General features: G+C 29.1%; 2 protein-coding genes across 9 annotated transcripts; both read left to right on the top strand.

Annotated features, from left to right (window-relative positions):
- Nucleotides 1-79: 79 nt before the first annotated feature.
- LOC111040086 lies at nt 80-2,507 on the top strand. Of its 2 annotated transcripts, none has more exons than XM_022323824.1 (3): nt 80-225; nt 1,938-2,068; nt 2,166-2,507. In XM_022323824.1, the coding sequence occupies exons 1-3, from the start codon at nt 194-196 to the stop codon at nt 2,180-2,182; spliced, it is 180 nt and encodes a 59-aa protein (XP_022179516.1). In that variant the 5' UTR covers nt 80-193; the 3' UTR covers nt 2,183-2,507. The 2 variants fall into 2 exon arrangements, with proteins under 2 accessions (XP_022179516.1, XP_022179515.1); XM_022323823.1 differs by lacking the exon at nt 80-225 and adding an exon at nt 802-1,079.
- A 344-nt stretch (nt 2,508-2,851) lies between these two features.
- LOC111040084 (ABC transporter G family member 23-like) lies at nt 2,852-16,377 on the top strand. 7 transcript variants are annotated; one of them, XM_022323814.1, is made up of 17 exons: nt 2,852-3,114; nt 3,182-3,279; nt 3,654-3,738; nt 9,429-9,603; nt 11,392-11,524; nt 11,592-11,746; nt 11,981-12,088; nt 12,926-13,019; nt 13,670-13,822; nt 13,939-14,066; nt 14,372-14,588; nt 14,673-14,850; nt 14,952-15,067; nt 15,141-15,211; nt 15,433-15,521; nt 15,628-15,804; nt 15,968-16,287. In XM_022323814.1, the coding sequence occupies exons 4-17, from the start codon at nt 9,461-9,463 to the stop codon at nt 16,285-16,287; spliced, it is 2,082 nt and encodes a 693-aa protein (XP_022179506.1). In that variant the 5' UTR covers nt 2,852-3,114; nt 3,182-3,279; nt 3,654-3,738; nt 9,429-9,460. The 7 variants fall into 7 exon arrangements, with proteins under 7 accessions (XP_022179506.1, XP_022179509.1, XP_022179510.1 ...); XM_022323817.1 differs by lacking the exon at nt 3,182-3,279 and having other exon boundaries at nt 2,852-3,095; XM_022323818.1 differs by lacking the exons at nt 2,852-3,114; nt 3,182-3,279 and having other exon boundaries at nt 3,544-3,738.
- The last annotated feature ends 881 nt before the right edge of the window (nt 16,378-17,258 follow it).

Raw genomic sequence — 17,258 nt, 5'->3', positions numbered from 1 at the left:
ATAATAATAATAACAATAATAACATTACCTTTTTCAAATTGTTTCTTCTCATTATACATTTATTTAATGTATTCGGTACACAGTCGTGTGACTAAGTAAGATCAGTTTAGTTAAGCGCACAGCCGAGATGAACAACTTAAAATTTCAATCTATTTTTTAACGTGACTATTCAAAAAACAATACGAATGAATGAATGACCGAAGAAGAAAATTCGATCATTATTTGGTATTACCGTTATTTTAAATAATTATCAGTACTGTCATATTTCCAGTGGTGTGGTGAACCTTTATAAACCAAGATGCACAGCATAATATGTTTCAGTACCTATTCACTCTTTATCCCCTTAATATAGTATAATTATTATATGGCTGTAAATAGTTTTCTATTTTTTCTATTGGTTATCATAATGTATCCAACCATCCCAACCCCAAAAAAATTTCCACCGTGGCATCTAGGAACCATGAAACTCAATTTACCGCGCCACTGCATATTTCTATGGCTTACTATTAAGTATTAACCAATCAAATAAAATAATATAATATAATTGTGTTTTATATACTCATCGATTGTTATTATTTTTTAAATTTTCGTTTTTTTGTAATATTAACATTGAAGGTACCTACCTTAGATAATTGTAGTTCGTAGTGTTCATACAATGAGCAAATAATCAAAAATATAGATGAACACAATTTTATTAATAGACATTTTAAGTTCAAATTTGGACAAAATTAGATAGGTATTTAAACGAAGAATACCGATTTCGGTTATTTTTTTATAGTTTAAAAATATTATTTGTGGTCTTGAGGGTACTTTTAACTTATTAGTTCTTTATAGTTTAAGTTAATTTTAAAATCTAGTTTTATTAATAAAATGAAAGTCCATTTCAAAAAAGTTGTACTGCAGGTATTTTTGAATTTTTTTGTTTTCATCATCATACCATCTACCAACATCAAGTCATGTACCTATTTAATTACCTATCTGGTTATTGTTTTGTTGACTGTGGTCAGTAACTTTTGCTTAGGCATTGATAAATATAGATTCACTAACGCCCAACATCTGATATCTTCATCAAATGAATGGTATGTATATCATAGCCCATAGGTACTATTTAGAGTTCATAAAAATATTGGATTGAGGTTTAGGTACACTAGCTGTGGGTATACGTCAATTTGTCTTCAGTTGTTTGTTTATCCATAAACGTATCAATTGTAATCGTAAACAACAATACGAATTGTAACCTTAACGTTGCGTATTATATATTATTATTTATTATGACCATGCGCGATACACCAATTCGTTCCTTAATATTTTTAATATAGGAAGTTTATTAACGATTATTTTGGGTAGGTGCCTGTCTCATAAATCTCAAGGATAAACTTTCTAAAAGTGTCTATTCATATACTCCAGTCTCCGTCTCCAATAGTCCAATGCATTTAAATAGTTCTGTTTGTTTCAAGGACAGCTGAGTGTCTTAGAACGGCCTAAAATTTTTACACATATTTATGCGATACAAAAATATTTAACTCTACCCAAGGTTATAGGGTTCTCTACCCAATTTCTTAAGAATCATAAGTAATACGACAGTTATTGGACGTACAGTCGAAAAAATCCTATATATCCTATATATATATTTTTTTTTTTTTGAAAAGCATTTACCATACAATTTTAAACAAAGTTACAATAAATATGATCTACCCCACCTCTAAGCTATGCTTGTAGAGTTGTTGAGAATTACAATTATATATAAATAATAATTATGTATATATAATTATTTTTATATTATATATAGGGACGTCGTACATGCATTAAATGACCTATGTGATCGTTTTTTAGATTAGTAGTCATTTATTTACCTAGATATGTGCTGGTGTGTGTGCATGTGTAGGTTTCACAATAACACGATATTTTTTTGTTTTTAATACATCATTGTTGTATAGGTTTTGGGTAGGAATTCTACAAGCCTCCAAGAGCTCTTTACGGTTCAGTATAGATTGGAGATTCGACACAGATTATTTTAAGAGCCAAGAGGACACGTTTAAAATGCTCAGCAAATTACAAAGAAATACAGGTATAGATATTTGAAACTTTTGTCTATTAACATGTTTATACTTTTTACTTAGCCCGTAAAATATGTTATGCTTATTCGCCAAAATCAAACATTTCAGAATATTTGAAACTTTGAACCCATAGAGTTAATCTTGTACGAGTTGTACGATGTTATGGATGAACATCATCTGTGTCATATAATATTTCGACACACGTAAGCAGTTGGGAAACTTCCTCTCTCCTGTTTTGTGACTTTTATAATATATTATTAATATATATAAATCATATGCAGTTGTTTTTAAGTTTTAATAATATAAAAACACTTTTAAGTATAATATCACTTTCGGGCAAAGATTCGCTAGTGGGTGACTTCTTGTTCACGTTATTTATGTATTCCCTCTTCACATATTATACTTATAATTATGCTAAGCAGTATATATTGTATTTATCTAATAAAAAAGTACCATAAAAAAGTATTATATCATCTATTTTATAATATTATTATTAAGTACCTACCTATGTTTTGCACGTATTTAATATAATATATTATATTATACATTATGAACATCGTCAACCTTTTATATGTGCATTCTAATTTATATATTATGTTTTGTGCAGTTATAAACTATGATATGGGCATTATACGTGTATAACTGTATGCCCTGACTCACTGTGCGCCTGTGTGTACCATATTATAAATATTTAATTGATTCTCGTATGGTTATTAATTTTAATAGGCACATGTTATTATGTTTCGTTGATTATATTTTGTTATCTTTCGACTAGGAGTTTAAAACTAGTTATCCTAAAACCTCTGTAGCTTTGCTGTGTGTATAGTTGTTTGTGCAGTGTTTTAGTAGGTAGGTCGTAGGTCCTAGTGGTCATAATACTCACAGTGTTGTGTTTCATGTGCATTGTGTATAGTTAGTTGCGTATGATATAACTATGTTAAAAGAAAAATGTTTAAGAACCGTCGAAAGTTATAACAATATAAACCGCCTAGAAACTGGTGACAATCAATCGGAAGTTGCTGATTATAATGCATTAAGGTTAAGTAAATATACAGTTGTAGGTATCGGTCATATACCGAGATCGCAAACATGAAGTTTTACATTTTAAATTTTAATTTTCGAAGTTCTTAGCAGTAGTTCTCGAGAAACACGACAAAAAATCGGCAAAGAAAATCATGTCGCGAGTATCAGTGACTTCTTTCAACATTTTGACCATTTTTGGGTAATATAACAACTATGTTGTATTGATTTTCAAATGCAATGCGTGATTATACTATCGCTTGTCGGGCGCTTTTAAATTTAAAGACGCTCGCCAGTCGCAATACTGCTGTAGTGACCCATCTGTGTATATCTCAGTGTTTTCTTTTATTATTATTATTATTTATGAGTCAATGTATTTATCACATTTATACATAAATGATAAAAATGTAATTACTATTACTGTATCATAATGGTATTTATCGGATTACATAACTCTAAACGATTATTGACATGACGTATAGTATAGTATTGTAGAATATTGCCTATTGTTACATATTAGCTGGTTATATTTAATATGCTCCAAAACATAAGTCTATTATTTTTTTAAATCCTCAGATTTGTATTAGAATTCGGGACCTGATGATCATTTGAAAAGCGCTGATAAGTGATGGTAAAGATTATTCGTTAATACGTAAAAATGGTAAGTAATGTGAAATATGTTATATACTAACTATAAGTTTATAACTAACTATAAATAATAATCAAAAAATAATTGATACATTTTATACTTGAACCCGTTGAATGATTGCAGATATTATAATTTTTTAATAATATACATGCACGCTAATAATGTTGAGATATTATACCTATTTTGATTGTGTCATAAAGAAAATATGATTTAATTTACAGATATTTGTTCCTTTAGTAAAATAGTGAATTAAAATCTTTAATTTATTATTCTAAACTAAGGGTTAATTTATAAAGACAACCAAACCCTCCCCCACATTTCGCTCATACAAGTACAGTTTTGCACTCACATGTAATATGTATCTATAAATTGATTTCTTTTTTACTTACATTAAAAACAATTGATATTTGTATGATATAAATCAAAATATTCACTTGAGGTTACGTATGTATATACTATTTGTATGTAAGTATGTTACAACATTGAATAAAATAATATTATTGATCGGTATTATTATTTCGTTTCTTCGATTTAAGACTTATCTGAAACATAAATGAGCTTAAGTCCGCGGACTTGGTTAACCAGCCATGCATCGTTATATTCATATTATGTTGTCGTCTCCTGCAATGTCCTGTATTAAGACGAGCGATATTTCCTACTACCTCCCTTCCTCGTGTTTATAACAGAACTATCTTAAGGAGGACGTGGTAAAAGGGTTACGTCATTATTCCGAGCTATACCTACCATCAACAATTGGTTATCCCGTCACATGTACCACAGTATACGTATTCTAGTCTTGTAAGACACACGTGTTATCCGAACGATCTTTCTTACTTGTTTCACTCTTTAATGGTACGTAAGTAATGATTTTAAATAACTTATTTTAAGATGTCGAAATTGTAGTCTAATTATATATATAGTGTAGGCTGTTTTTCATGTTAAAATAATTAATATCGATGATGGTAATTTAATATTGTACTGTTTATAAAAAGTTTTACAATAATTTTGACGTCTTCTTTTAGTCAAGTAAATATAATGTTCTTTTTATTGTTTTTACTTTGAATAAATTGAATTCGTTTTTGGTATTTGTAAAGTCTATAAATATTTTATAAAAAATGTTTTTTGTAGTTTTATAGTAATTGAATATTTATTTAACCAGTTTAATTAGCACAAAAAATGTATTTTAATAAATCAACAGACGATTTATCTTAAAACATAAAAGTATAAAACAATAATGATAATCGTATAAAATCATAAATGGTGAGTATTTGTACACAATAGGACTTTATAGGTACTGACGTACTGTATATATAATTTATATTATGCTTGTAATATTAACTAGACGTAATTATACTTCGGTTCCAACCACACTTGGATCTCACACACATTTTCTAAATCGTCGAGTCCTCCAAAACTTAAGCGAATACCCATATGTTGAACGATTACTGTCGTCTATCAACTCATAATGAAAACACTTTGTTCACATTCATCTCATGTATAGTATAGGTAACAAAAAAGCATTGTCAAAATATCATAAAACAGAAACGTCGCGTCGGTAGATTAAATAAAATAAATCTTGAGCGTTTTTCAAATCGATCGAGTATTCTTACATATTTCCATCGTTTGCATAAATTCTGCAAAAGGACTGCGTTTAACTTTAATGATTAAAATACGCGATATTTTTCTACAAACAAGCGTCGAATAAAACTCGAATGTGATATAATTATACATAATAGTGCTGTAACAGCGTTTAAAATGTTTAATTATATGTATATGTACTATAATAACAATTAAATAATATCGTGTATTAAAATCATAGTCGGATACCGGAAATTCTCATCAAAAGTCGGAACCGCCTTGTGTTCAATAACCCGATCGGGTTTGTTAATATTAGGTCACTTGCTCTCTGGATATTTTGTACACAATTATGTAACAGACGTGGTTGTTATGAGCACCCAACTGGTTTCTTACGCGCTGACCACTTTCACTCAGAAATCATTCCGTATACCAGGATATATAATAATAATATAAAAAATACCATCGCGTGTGTGTATACATACTCATAATATTAAAACAAGATACCTATAAAATACTAGTTTTTTCCTTCAGTTATGTCTCATTTTATTTTATTTCTGTACCTATATAATCTTATGTATATACCTATACAATTTTTCGTGGTTTTAGTCCAACAGTGCATTGACATTCATCGACGCGTTTGATGTAATATCGAAACTAATAAAATATGTATGTGCAATATTATTATTATTATTCAATAACGATTTGTGCTTATATTATAATAATAAATATAATATAAAAATATTTTTCTGAAGTACTTACTATATTTTAGACGAACAAATTGTTGTTGGAATTATAATGATACACGACAAATGTAATGATACTAAACAAAAAAAATGATCTATAGTAGGTATTAAAACCAATCTATAAAAATATTACAAGTCTTATTTAAGTATAATATAAGAGTAGTTATTTTGGTATGTACTTGTATTTTGATTCATCCACTATAATATGAAGCAAGTGGACTAAGAATGAAATATTCAAACTTCTAAGTTCTACTGCGCGGTTTCGTGAAGTCGTCCGTGTATGATGGTAGGTACTTTATGAAAGGTTCTATTAAATAGTTCAACTTGTATTAAATTATTCGTTCCGAATGTAAATTAAATATCGATGGGTATTGGGTTGCATCGTGTGTGCAAATTAAATGGAAACACTATAATTGAAAACATATTAAAGATTCGTGTACGGTATAAAGTTTATCATTGTCAATTGACAATTAATTTGTCAACTCGAAGAAGGTGAAAACATTAAACAATAAAATAGAATTTTATATAGCAATGGATTTAGATTCCTTTCGTTTAAGTCCTCGAAACGTATTTAAAGAACTCCAATACAGAACGAAAATATATTATAGATAATACTTATGTGAAATACAAAACGAAATAACAATAATAATAATAATATTTTTTATATTCGAACTGACTTCGAGTTCGATTAACAAAATATGTATACAATGCTTTGTGACGTCATACACGTATTGTACATGTGACATGCATAAATATTACAAATATCAGTGTAAAAATCGACAACCTATCTAACACATACATTTTTCGTTCGATAAAATCATAAAACTGCGAGTTTTGTTCTCGTTCAATCGTGAAACGTAATAATCAATAAATCGAAGTATATTATAGGTACAAAACTAGAAACATTCATAAATTAGTTTTAAAATATTTTTTTAGTTTAATAGATCTATTCTGGCTGCGGAGGAGATTTTTGGAATGATGAATATTATTGTTAAGATACGTGTTCAATCACGTTTTTAGTTTTTGTATAAATTAATATTTTTTATAAGGATTTAAGAAACAAAAAAATATTGGAATCCGGGCCAATAGTTAATATTTTTAATTCATATGATTTTTGTATTAAAAATATATACTGCACATTAAATATATTTACTAATCAATGATAATATTCAAATTAAATGATCTTTTATCATACATTCAGTTACACATTATGCATTTAGTTATTTTTATTATTATAATATTTGCTTATGTTTCTACTATCTACCGTTAAAAAAATAAATCATAAATCATTACCATAATATTATAATAATTAAAATATCGAATGGATATTATCGTTTAGGCATCGAATGTCAAATTTGATATAGGTACTCGGGAAAATACGTCCCTATCAAACTCGTAACGTGGATGGGAAGACGGTGTCAAATATTTAATGCAACTGGCAATTTAGGGTCCAGTCCTTTGGAGGGGTCCTGTAGCGGTAGTGTGGCTTACATAGTAACGCATCATTATAGAATACAGAGATTGAGAATGTATACAGTTTTTTGAAGACTTTTGGTATATCTTATGTGTACTCATACACTATTTGCATGGGTATGTCATATGTGCCTATCCTATTGTTTAGTGACTTAGTGTACCTATATTTTATAATTTGTTTTGAAAATGTTTAAGTAAAAATAAATCATAAGTAAACACAGTTATTTATTCATATATTAAAACTAACTGTGTGTGGTGTTAGTAATAATAGCCACTTTGGGCATTTAATATAATATAGTGTGTGTACATAAAATATCAGATTTTTCTTTATTTCTATTTATTTTATCATCTGCAATTAGCTTACAATAAATAAAATATCAACTGAATGGTGGTATAGGTGAATATTTAAATCGTATTGATTTAGGTACCTAATTAGTGGACACTACAACAGAGGACGAACACAAAACATTTTGTTGTCATAAGCTGATTGATCTTTAAAACAGTGAATATGTATTTATAAACTATGAAGACTGAGTATATTAATTAAGTTGCCTACATAAATATTCATACATTTTTAAATATATGCAGATTAATTACGATTAGTGTAGATTTTGGCATATAAATTATATTATGTAATTTGTGAATACAAATTTAGGCAACACAGTATAAATGTTCGTAACGTATTTTTGTAGCATTTTTTTTTTTATGTAATAGGAGTAATGATGTTTTTAAATTCAATTTGTAAAATGTGTTAGTGTAACTTTTTAAAACACATTCCATATTGAGTTGGTACCTAATTGAAACTTTAATTTGATTGAAATTGAGTATTATTTATTGCAGTTCTGTAATATTATTTTTATTTCATAGTTTGGTTTTAATCATATGGTTTTAATGCCTATTTAATTCCGTACAAAATTAAGAATAATTTATTTCTAGATTTTTTTCATTTTTGTCCACGAGCTCTTCCACTAAGCTGGATCATTCTGATAGTTAACAATATACTTGCATGTAAATCATGAAACTATTATACAAGCATATCACTCTATATTATAAAGGTACTATAGCTTTAGCTGGTAGCTGTTATACCTAAATGTACAACATAAAAAATGTTAATCGATATCGAATTTCTTTTTAATAATTTCGTATAGCAGGTATCAAATTCAAATATTACAAATTTACGAGTGCGTTATTTTTGATAATATACAACCTTGGATAGTTGGATGTGCTTAAGAAATTTCAATTGAATTAATCCTAGTGATTACCTGTGCATAATGCGCACCTCCGGTGGAGTTTGCGCAACTATAGGTACTAACTGTAGAAATTCTCATATCATTTCTCAATGATTCGGCATGAAGTGTCTAAGACAATGTCAAGAATATTATATTTATGAAGTAGAATGTTGTAAAAATGTACATATGGATACGCATTGAAATATTTAAAAAAAAATTCTCATTAAGAGCCTTATAGCCTCTTTTGTAGATGAGTATATTAGAACTACATAGATAGTGACAATTTATAGGCATATCAATAAAATAACGAAAACATTGTTAGTTAATTATGATTATTTAATATCTCAACGGGGAGTAGTAGTGTAAAATAAATATGAAATTTCTACTCCTCCCTACTACTCGTTCGACTAATTATTAAATAATTAAAATGACGAAAATTTTAAATTAATAATAAACGATATAATAAGATATTAACTATAGACGAAAATATTAGGCGTTGGGAAAGTCGCCAATTTGGGGGCTTACTGAAAAGTGTAGGTACTGTATAATAGTACAAAAATTATATATTAATATTGTGATATTGCGAATGTTTGTTTGTATCGTAATTATTAATATTTATCAATATTTTTTTGAAGGCTTACTATAATGTATAACCTTTATAGGATTAATTTTATTTCAGGTGATGAGTTGATATTGTAAAATTGTTTAAAAATGGAATCACCAGGAATGGCTCTAAGTGACAAGTATGGAAGCGATAATCCACCAGCCATTATGGTCAGAGGTGCATACAAGAGATACAATCCTCACAGTGTCGTTCTTAGAGGCCTAAACATGACTGTTCCCGAAGGAACTATGTGAGTAAATTAATACTAAATTCAATAGAGTTCAAAAGTTCAAAATATAAATGTACTAAATTTCTCGAGGACTAATAACTGTATTAATCTATATTATAGTTGACGTTGTACCTATATAGTATATTTAGGATTTACATTTTAATATTTTACAGCAGTAGAAATTAAAAACAAATAATGACAATTTACACACTATGTTCATTTATTTTAATATTAAATTCTGAATAAAATCGAAAAAATGCATTATTGCTATTGAACAAAAGTACTTTGACTCTTACTTTCTTGGTAATAATAATTAGTAGGTAATATAGAACGGTGATAGCTAATTTGGGAACAAATCTCGTTACCTGTCGTAATGTATAAGTACCTATATAATATTATATTAATCAACAATTTTATGTGTTGGGTCGAACATATCTATATCTTATATCATAGCCGGAGAAAGGCGATTACTATTTAACCATACATCAGGGTCATTGATGCAATGGCATAATACAAAATATATATGTTGTACATCATGATGTCTTTACTAAATAATTATGTAAACTTTCTACAACTATCAGTTACGTTATATGCTGTACCATAAAAACTAAAATGTAGGTATTTAATAAAATTGATACAAAGGCATTGCAATTTTGGAAAAATCTTAATCAATCTCATTTAACCCCGAGTAATAAATCATTAAACATTTTGAATAATGCTTGATAAAAATAATGTTTAAGTGTAACAATTAAGTGGACGTTTTGCCCGCATGTGTTGTCTCCGTTTTACAAGAGCGTAACATATCAAATTTTATTTTCAGCAGATTACGTTTAGCTCAAAAAAATAGTTTAGCTTAAAAATTAGAGTAAATTTACCTCTTATTAAAATTAAAGGTAAGATTATTAAGGCTTCTCGTGGGCTTTTTATTATATTTTAATTTTAAAGAGAGTTATGAGTATTTTAAGTTGTACAAACAATTCACAATTTATAAATACTCATGACTCTCTTTAAAATTAATAATCTTACCTTTAATTGTAATAAAAGGTCAATTTACTCTAATTTTTAAGCTAACTGAGCTAAGCGTAATCTGTTAAAAGTAAAATTTAATATGTTGCGCCTGAGATAACACATGCGGGTATAGCGTCTTCTTAAATATAATAATGATTGATGGAAATATTAGAATCTGCTGTAGGACAATATTGATGTTTGGCTTGTATAGGGTTAGGTTATAGGTAGATATTTGATTTGTATGATAAGGATAGGTTTATAATTTAACTTTAACTATGTAGGAGTTATACACATGTGTATAGTACCTACTACCTATGGGTGTACTGTATACATAATAAATGAGTTATATCTATGTACAGTAAATATTAATATTAAATAATGAATTGCTAGACATAAATACCATATTACCTACAACCCATTAGGATAAACATTAAGATTATATAGAAAACTATTAATGTTACACATAATCTGTAGGGCTGTATGCAATAATGATGATATGCCAATATGCCATGAACTGTTATACAACTGTTACAACTGTTAACTATAACATTCTTGTTTATGGACCAACATCTAGTAAAATATTATAAAAATAAAATATATAATTATCTATATAGTTAAAATTGAGAAAGTAAAAGCTTCCTAACTGTTTATGACTGGATAATAGACTCACATCACCACACAAATAGGTACCTAAAAATAAATAAACAAATTACGCTTCTCAATTATATTTATAACGAAATATATATAAATAAAGTGCACCCATATTGATTGTATAATTGATCGGATTATTTTGGTTCTCAGATATGGTCTTCTCGGTCCCAGTGGTTGTGGAAAAACTACATTACTCAGCTGCATGGTTGGGCGGTGTCAGCTCGATGCTGGAGATATACAAGTCAAAGCTAGGACGAAGTCTAACATAGGATACATGCCTCAAGTAATTGTTGTTAAAATATTTTAGACATAGATACATTTGCTTAAATGTTTTGCACATTTTTTTCCAGGAACTCGCTCTGTACCAAGAGTTTAGTATTAAAGAAACAATGACCTATTATGGCCGTTTATTTGGTATGAGTCATAAACAAATAGAAACCAGAACGTATGAGCTGTTGAAATTTTTAGAACTACCTCATGAAAATAATATTGTTAGTCGACTAAGGTAAATTTCAAAAACTTATATTATATTATATTGCTTGTGTATAATGCTATCATAATATTAGGTATTCAAATTAATCATAATTTAAAATGTTAAGATTGACTATTATATCGTTACATGTTTTTAAAATCCCACCAAAAACAAAAATGTAAATATGTGTTTAAATAGAAAATTATTTATAGCATTAGCACTTATACTTTATATACAGCATTAGACTATAGTATTGTCACTTTTTAGTGGTGGTCAAGAAAGAAGAGTGTCTTTTGCGGTTGCCTTGCTTCATGACCCTCAACTTCTAATATTAGACGAACCTACCGTAGGGGTAGATCCCGTGCTGAGTGCTAGGTAAGTACCTACAATCTACATAGATATACTTTCAATAGAATAACCATTTTTTTTTTCATTTATGTTCTATACTCGCTGATCTCGTGTACTTCTTTTCCCATTAAAAAATTAATAATGATAATTCTATATGAATAAAATGTTTTATTTTATAATATAATGGTTAAAATAGTAATATCGTTACAACAATATTGTGCTGCATGATGCATGTGCTATGGAAACAATTAATTTTAAAACAATAATTAAATAAAAATAAGAAAATATCAAAGACGTTTTTTTGTTCTATCAGTGATAATAAATAATAATTATTATTACAACTAAAATTATCATTATCATTATTATAAGCCAATATCAACTATTTAAAATCCCCGTTTGAGCACCTTCCGGGGTTGGATCCCTCCCTTTTCAAAATAAGTCTATCTTCTTCCTAGATGTCTAATCTATCTCTGAACCAAATTTAATAACAATCGGTATAGAGGACAGATAGACCGACAGACAGACATTAATTTTTNAAAAACAATAATTAAATAAAAATAAGAAAATATCAAAGACGTTTTTTTGTTCTATCAGTGATAATAAATAATAATTATTATTACAACTTATATTATCACTATCATTATTATAAGCCAATATCAACTATTTAAAATCCCCGTTAGAGCACCTTCCGGGGTTGGATCCCTCCCTTTTCAAAATAAGCCTATCTTCTTCCTAGATGTCTAATCTATCTCTGAACCAAATTTAATAACAATCGGTATAGAGGACAGATAGACCGACAGACAGACATTAATTTTTGTATAAATAAATAATATTAATAATAAATTACCTATTGTATTTGTGTAGCATTTGGCAACATCTCCTAGACATGACAGCCAATGGAAATAAAACGGTTGTGATTACCACACATTATATTGAAGAAGCCAGACAAGCGCATACGGTTAGTAAACATTAATTATGTAATTATGTAAACGTTTATACAAGTATTTAACGGAACACAATATATATGTTATGAAATAAACCAGGATGGTTAAAATAAATATCGATTGATAATATTAGATTCTGAGAAGATCGATAAATGAATTTATTTTACAATGATATGTATTTTTATTTTTGTGACATAAGACACATTAACTTTAATAGAAAATATGCACTGATCATTAACTTCAATGGAGGTTTCTGGTAAAAAAAAGATCTAGCCGGTACTTTTAGGAGGTTGAAATTAGAAATTCTCTTCGGTACCTATCTACTATTTAAAAAAATCAGAGGAGTACAAACAAATATTTGCTACAATTTTAATAATATCATTAAAATGATGAATTATTTGGTAACCTTGTTTACAGTCTTTGATTATGTAGAGATTGCGATGCTGAGTGAAAAAACTGTCTAATCCACTCAACCATTATTCATATTTCATAGTAAATTAGTAAAACAAGTACATTATATTATGAATTATGATAATAAAAAAATATAGGAAAGCATTTATGATGATTTATTTCATAATATATTTATTTTTTCAAGAGTATTTTTTGTTCACGCTTATAGATTTTTATATTTTTATCAATATTTTATTTTATTTTATGCTTACAGATTGGGTTAATGCGAGATGGTACTTTGTTAGCAGAAGAATCTCCAAATCAACTTCTTTTAAAACACAACTGCTCAACTTTGGAACAAGCTTTTCTCGAGCTTAGCAAACGCCAAACTAGAAGTAGTATTATGGACAGAGAAGATGAAAATTGTGTATGTAAAAATTATTATGTTTAGTTATATTCGTAGTTTTTATTTAAAATAATAATAATAGCTATTATTATAAATACAATTTAAATATTCATTAATAATTAATATTTATTTTTTAGAACATTGAAACATATCCTGTACCACACAAAAAACCACTGGCGCCACTGAAACCAGATAATATTTGTTCAAAATCTAGAATTTTAGCACAATTATTAAAAAACTTTTACTGGATGAAAAGAAATATACCGTAAGTACTAAATATATAAATAGGTACCTATATAAATATATAATTAATAATTATATTGAATCAATCGCAGCAGAATATAAATCGTAATTCAATAATTGCAATTTTTGTAGTAACCATAAACAAAATGTTTCTTGTGTTTTGAACACTTAACATCATTATGCCATACAATATTATTTTTACCTTAATATACTAGTCGCAACGTTAGGCATATCATATAAGTTATACTATTTACAGTTACATATAAAAGTACCTAATTCAAAAATAGTTAACTTACATTAATATCATCTTGTGTTAATGTTATGTAGGATTATGTGTTTCCTAATGATCTTGCCTGTTGTGCAATGCTATTTATTTTGCACCTGTATTGGTCGTGATCCCCAAGGATTGAAATTAGGAGTGGTCAACGAAGAGCTTAAAAATGGTATGTCAAGTTGCAGTAGTTATCCGTCGAGTGGATGTAATTTCAGTGTACCACTGAGTTGTCGATATTTACAAAACTTAAAGGATAAAAGTTACAAATTGGTTAGTATTCAAATTATACTTATTAATTAACTATTTAAAATGCCGATAAAAACCAAATAATTACACGCACAATTGATAAATCAGATAGAGTACGATTCTCTGGACGATGCGAAATTCGCAGTCAAGAAGAATAAGGTTTGGGGAGTGTTATATTTCGAAGAAGGTTATTCAGAATCGCTCGGTGCACGAATCAAAATGCCCGACAATTTAACCGAAAGGACCTTAAATATCAGTGACGTCAATATATGGCAAGACATGTCCAGTAAGTACATATTATACTATTATAAAAACAATTTATTTTATGCAACTCGTTATATTTTTTATCGTAACGTTAAAAATCTCTCTCCTACATCTTTGTTACAGATCAGTACGTGAGTAACCTTTTACGAAGGGATATGCTTTCGAGGTATGTGATGTTCTTAGAAAGTGTATTCAGAGACTGTGAATGGCCCGTTGCATTGGCCGATATACCGATTAAGGTAATAATTGAAAATTGTGCAATACATTGAATTATTATAATATAGTAATATGTTTCTTCGTTGTACTGTTTAGTTGGAAGACGCAATTTACGGAAATAACAACCCAAGTTTCGGACATTTCACAGCTCCAGCTATCATATCACTGTTGGTTTATTTTCATAATAATATTAAAAACTAAATACCTAATTAAACAGCAACGCGCACAGACCAACATGTTCTTACAATAGATATATGATATACAGCAATATAGCCAATAATGTACTCATGTGCATTGTGCGACATTTTTCAACTAGCACACTAATTGACAATAACTTATGACGGTGTGTACAATATCCTTTTTAATATTGCAATATTTCAATTCACAGGTTCGAATTCTATCTCCCGATGGTTTTCACCGTGGGAGCGATACTTATGGAAAAGATGGGAGGATTGTTGGAGAGGAGTCTCGTTGCCGGTATAACTTATTTGAAATACAATCATATTATATATTTAAATTTTAAGCGATCCGAACGCCGCCCCTTGTATCTAATAATACTCATCGAATCATTATTGTTTCCAAGGCGTCACGGTGACGGAAGTGATATTGTCTCACATCGTGGTCCAGTACATCGTTTTGAGCGTCCAAACGGCGTTGATGATGTTGGTGTTATTCGTGTTCTTCGATAATCCTATGGTGGGGAGTCTAGTGTGGTCTCTGTCGTTGCTATTCTTGACGGGGACCAGTGGCATGTGTTACGGTGAGTTACAGTTACAGTTGCCCTCCATAATTTAATATAAAATGGCAGAACACCAAAAGCGGTTACTGGGGACGGAGTTAAGAAACGTACTTGCTTAGCCACGCTTTCTGTTTTCGACGACTCGACTTGACTATAATTTTTTTTTTTTTATATATATATAAAGGATTTATGGTCTCGGTGTTCTGTAACACCGATACGTCTGCCACGTTCATGGGCTTGGGAAGTTTCTTCCCTCTAGCCATGCTCAGTGGGATGATATGGCCGCTCGAAGGCATGCACTGGATATTGAGATCAGTTGGATGGATTTTGCCGATCACGTTGTCGACGGAGTCCTTCAGAGCCCTATCCGCCAGGGATTGGTCAATAACGCATCCTACAGTCTACAAAGGATTTTTGTCCGCGTCCGGATGGATCGGCGTGTTTATGTTGGTTACCATAATCGTGGTGAAGAAAAACAACGGTTTACGGAATGTAACCAAATAATATTTGTAAATAAAATGTAAATAAATGTATTATAAGCCATGTACAAGTAGATATTACGTCCGTTATATTATATTGTGTCAAAACGATGCAGATTATGTTTTATACTGTTCAAAATTATGCTTACCAACATTTTTTCATTGTTTCTTTTATTAATTTCTTGACTATTTAATAATTATAATGCATTATAACCTATAGGTATATACTATATATATCATATAATATTATAATATATTATAGATTGTATAACTACCAATAAGTATAAGTTTTGAACAAATTATATAACTTTATTGATGAATAATGATAATTATTTTTACTTGATTTGAGTATACCCTAAAGGCCTAAAATATCTAAATTTGATTTCTGCAAATTATTTTCCTAGGCTATGTGATATTGGATATTATTAAGCTGTTATGGATATCGCGTTACGCTGAAATGACAATGGTACGTGTAGTGTTGGCAACACTTAATGTTGTAAATGAGTAACGACACATTATACTTCATGTTTTAAGTTTTTCTGTGTCTCTGCGAAGAAAAGGTTGCAATGTACCTAACTATGAAAATGAATAAAGTGATAGTAATGAAACTAACTCGTCATTCGTTATTATTTAATATTAATTAATTATGTGGACTATACATTATGTCTTGCTCTAAGGCAGCGGCAGACATTGCGATCCGTATCCGCAGGAACACAACAATGCAAAATAACTCCGACGGAGTAGAAGGTAGGCAGCCACCAACATTATATTCTATCCTATCGGATCGGACTATTCGGACACAAGTACACAATACACAAAGGAAACTCAGGTTATGTGGGTTAAGGTTTGTAGTTGATAAATAATCGAGTAAAGGTGAACCTGATGGGGTCGAGATTTATATTATGATTTCACATAGGGATTCCCCATGTTTCCTAGCTTACACAACTTTTCGAATTGTCCATGCTCGTCCCTTTGGAGTAAGCACTCATGACTTTT

The sequence above is a fragment of the Myzus persicae genome, unplaced genomic scaffold, assembly GCF_001856785.1.
Source record: "Myzus persicae strain clone G006 unplaced genomic scaffold, MPER_G0061.0, whole genome shotgun sequence".
Taxonomy (NCBI): Eukaryota; Metazoa; Arthropoda; class Insecta; order Hemiptera; family Aphididae; genus Myzus; species Myzus persicae.
The sequence above is the reverse complement of the archived record's forward strand: the minus strand, read 5'-3'. Positions and strand labels throughout refer to the sequence as shown.

Excerpts from the sequence above, each read along its gene's own strand:
- LOC111040084 (XM_022323821.1), top strand. The coding sequence starts at position 9,461 with ATGGAATCACCAGGAATGGCTCTAAGTGACAAGTATGGAAGCGATAAT. Across the intron at positions 13,823-13,938 it reads ACAGAGAAGATGAAAATTGT|AACATTGAAACATATCCTGT; the intron begins GTATGTAAAAAT and ends TTTATTTTTTAG. Across the intron at positions 15,212-15,432 it reads GCTCCAGCTATCATATCACT|GTTCGAATTCTATCTCCCGA; the intron begins GTTGGTTTATTT and ends TTCAATTCACAG.
- LOC111040086 (XM_022323823.1), top strand. The coding sequence starts at position 871 with ATGAAAGTCCATTTCAAAAAAGTTGTACTGCAGGTATTTTTGAATTTT. Across the intron at positions 1,080-1,937 it reads ATATCTTCATCAAATGAATG|GTTTTGGGTAGGAATTCTAC; the intron begins GTATGTATATCA and ends ATTGTTGTATAG.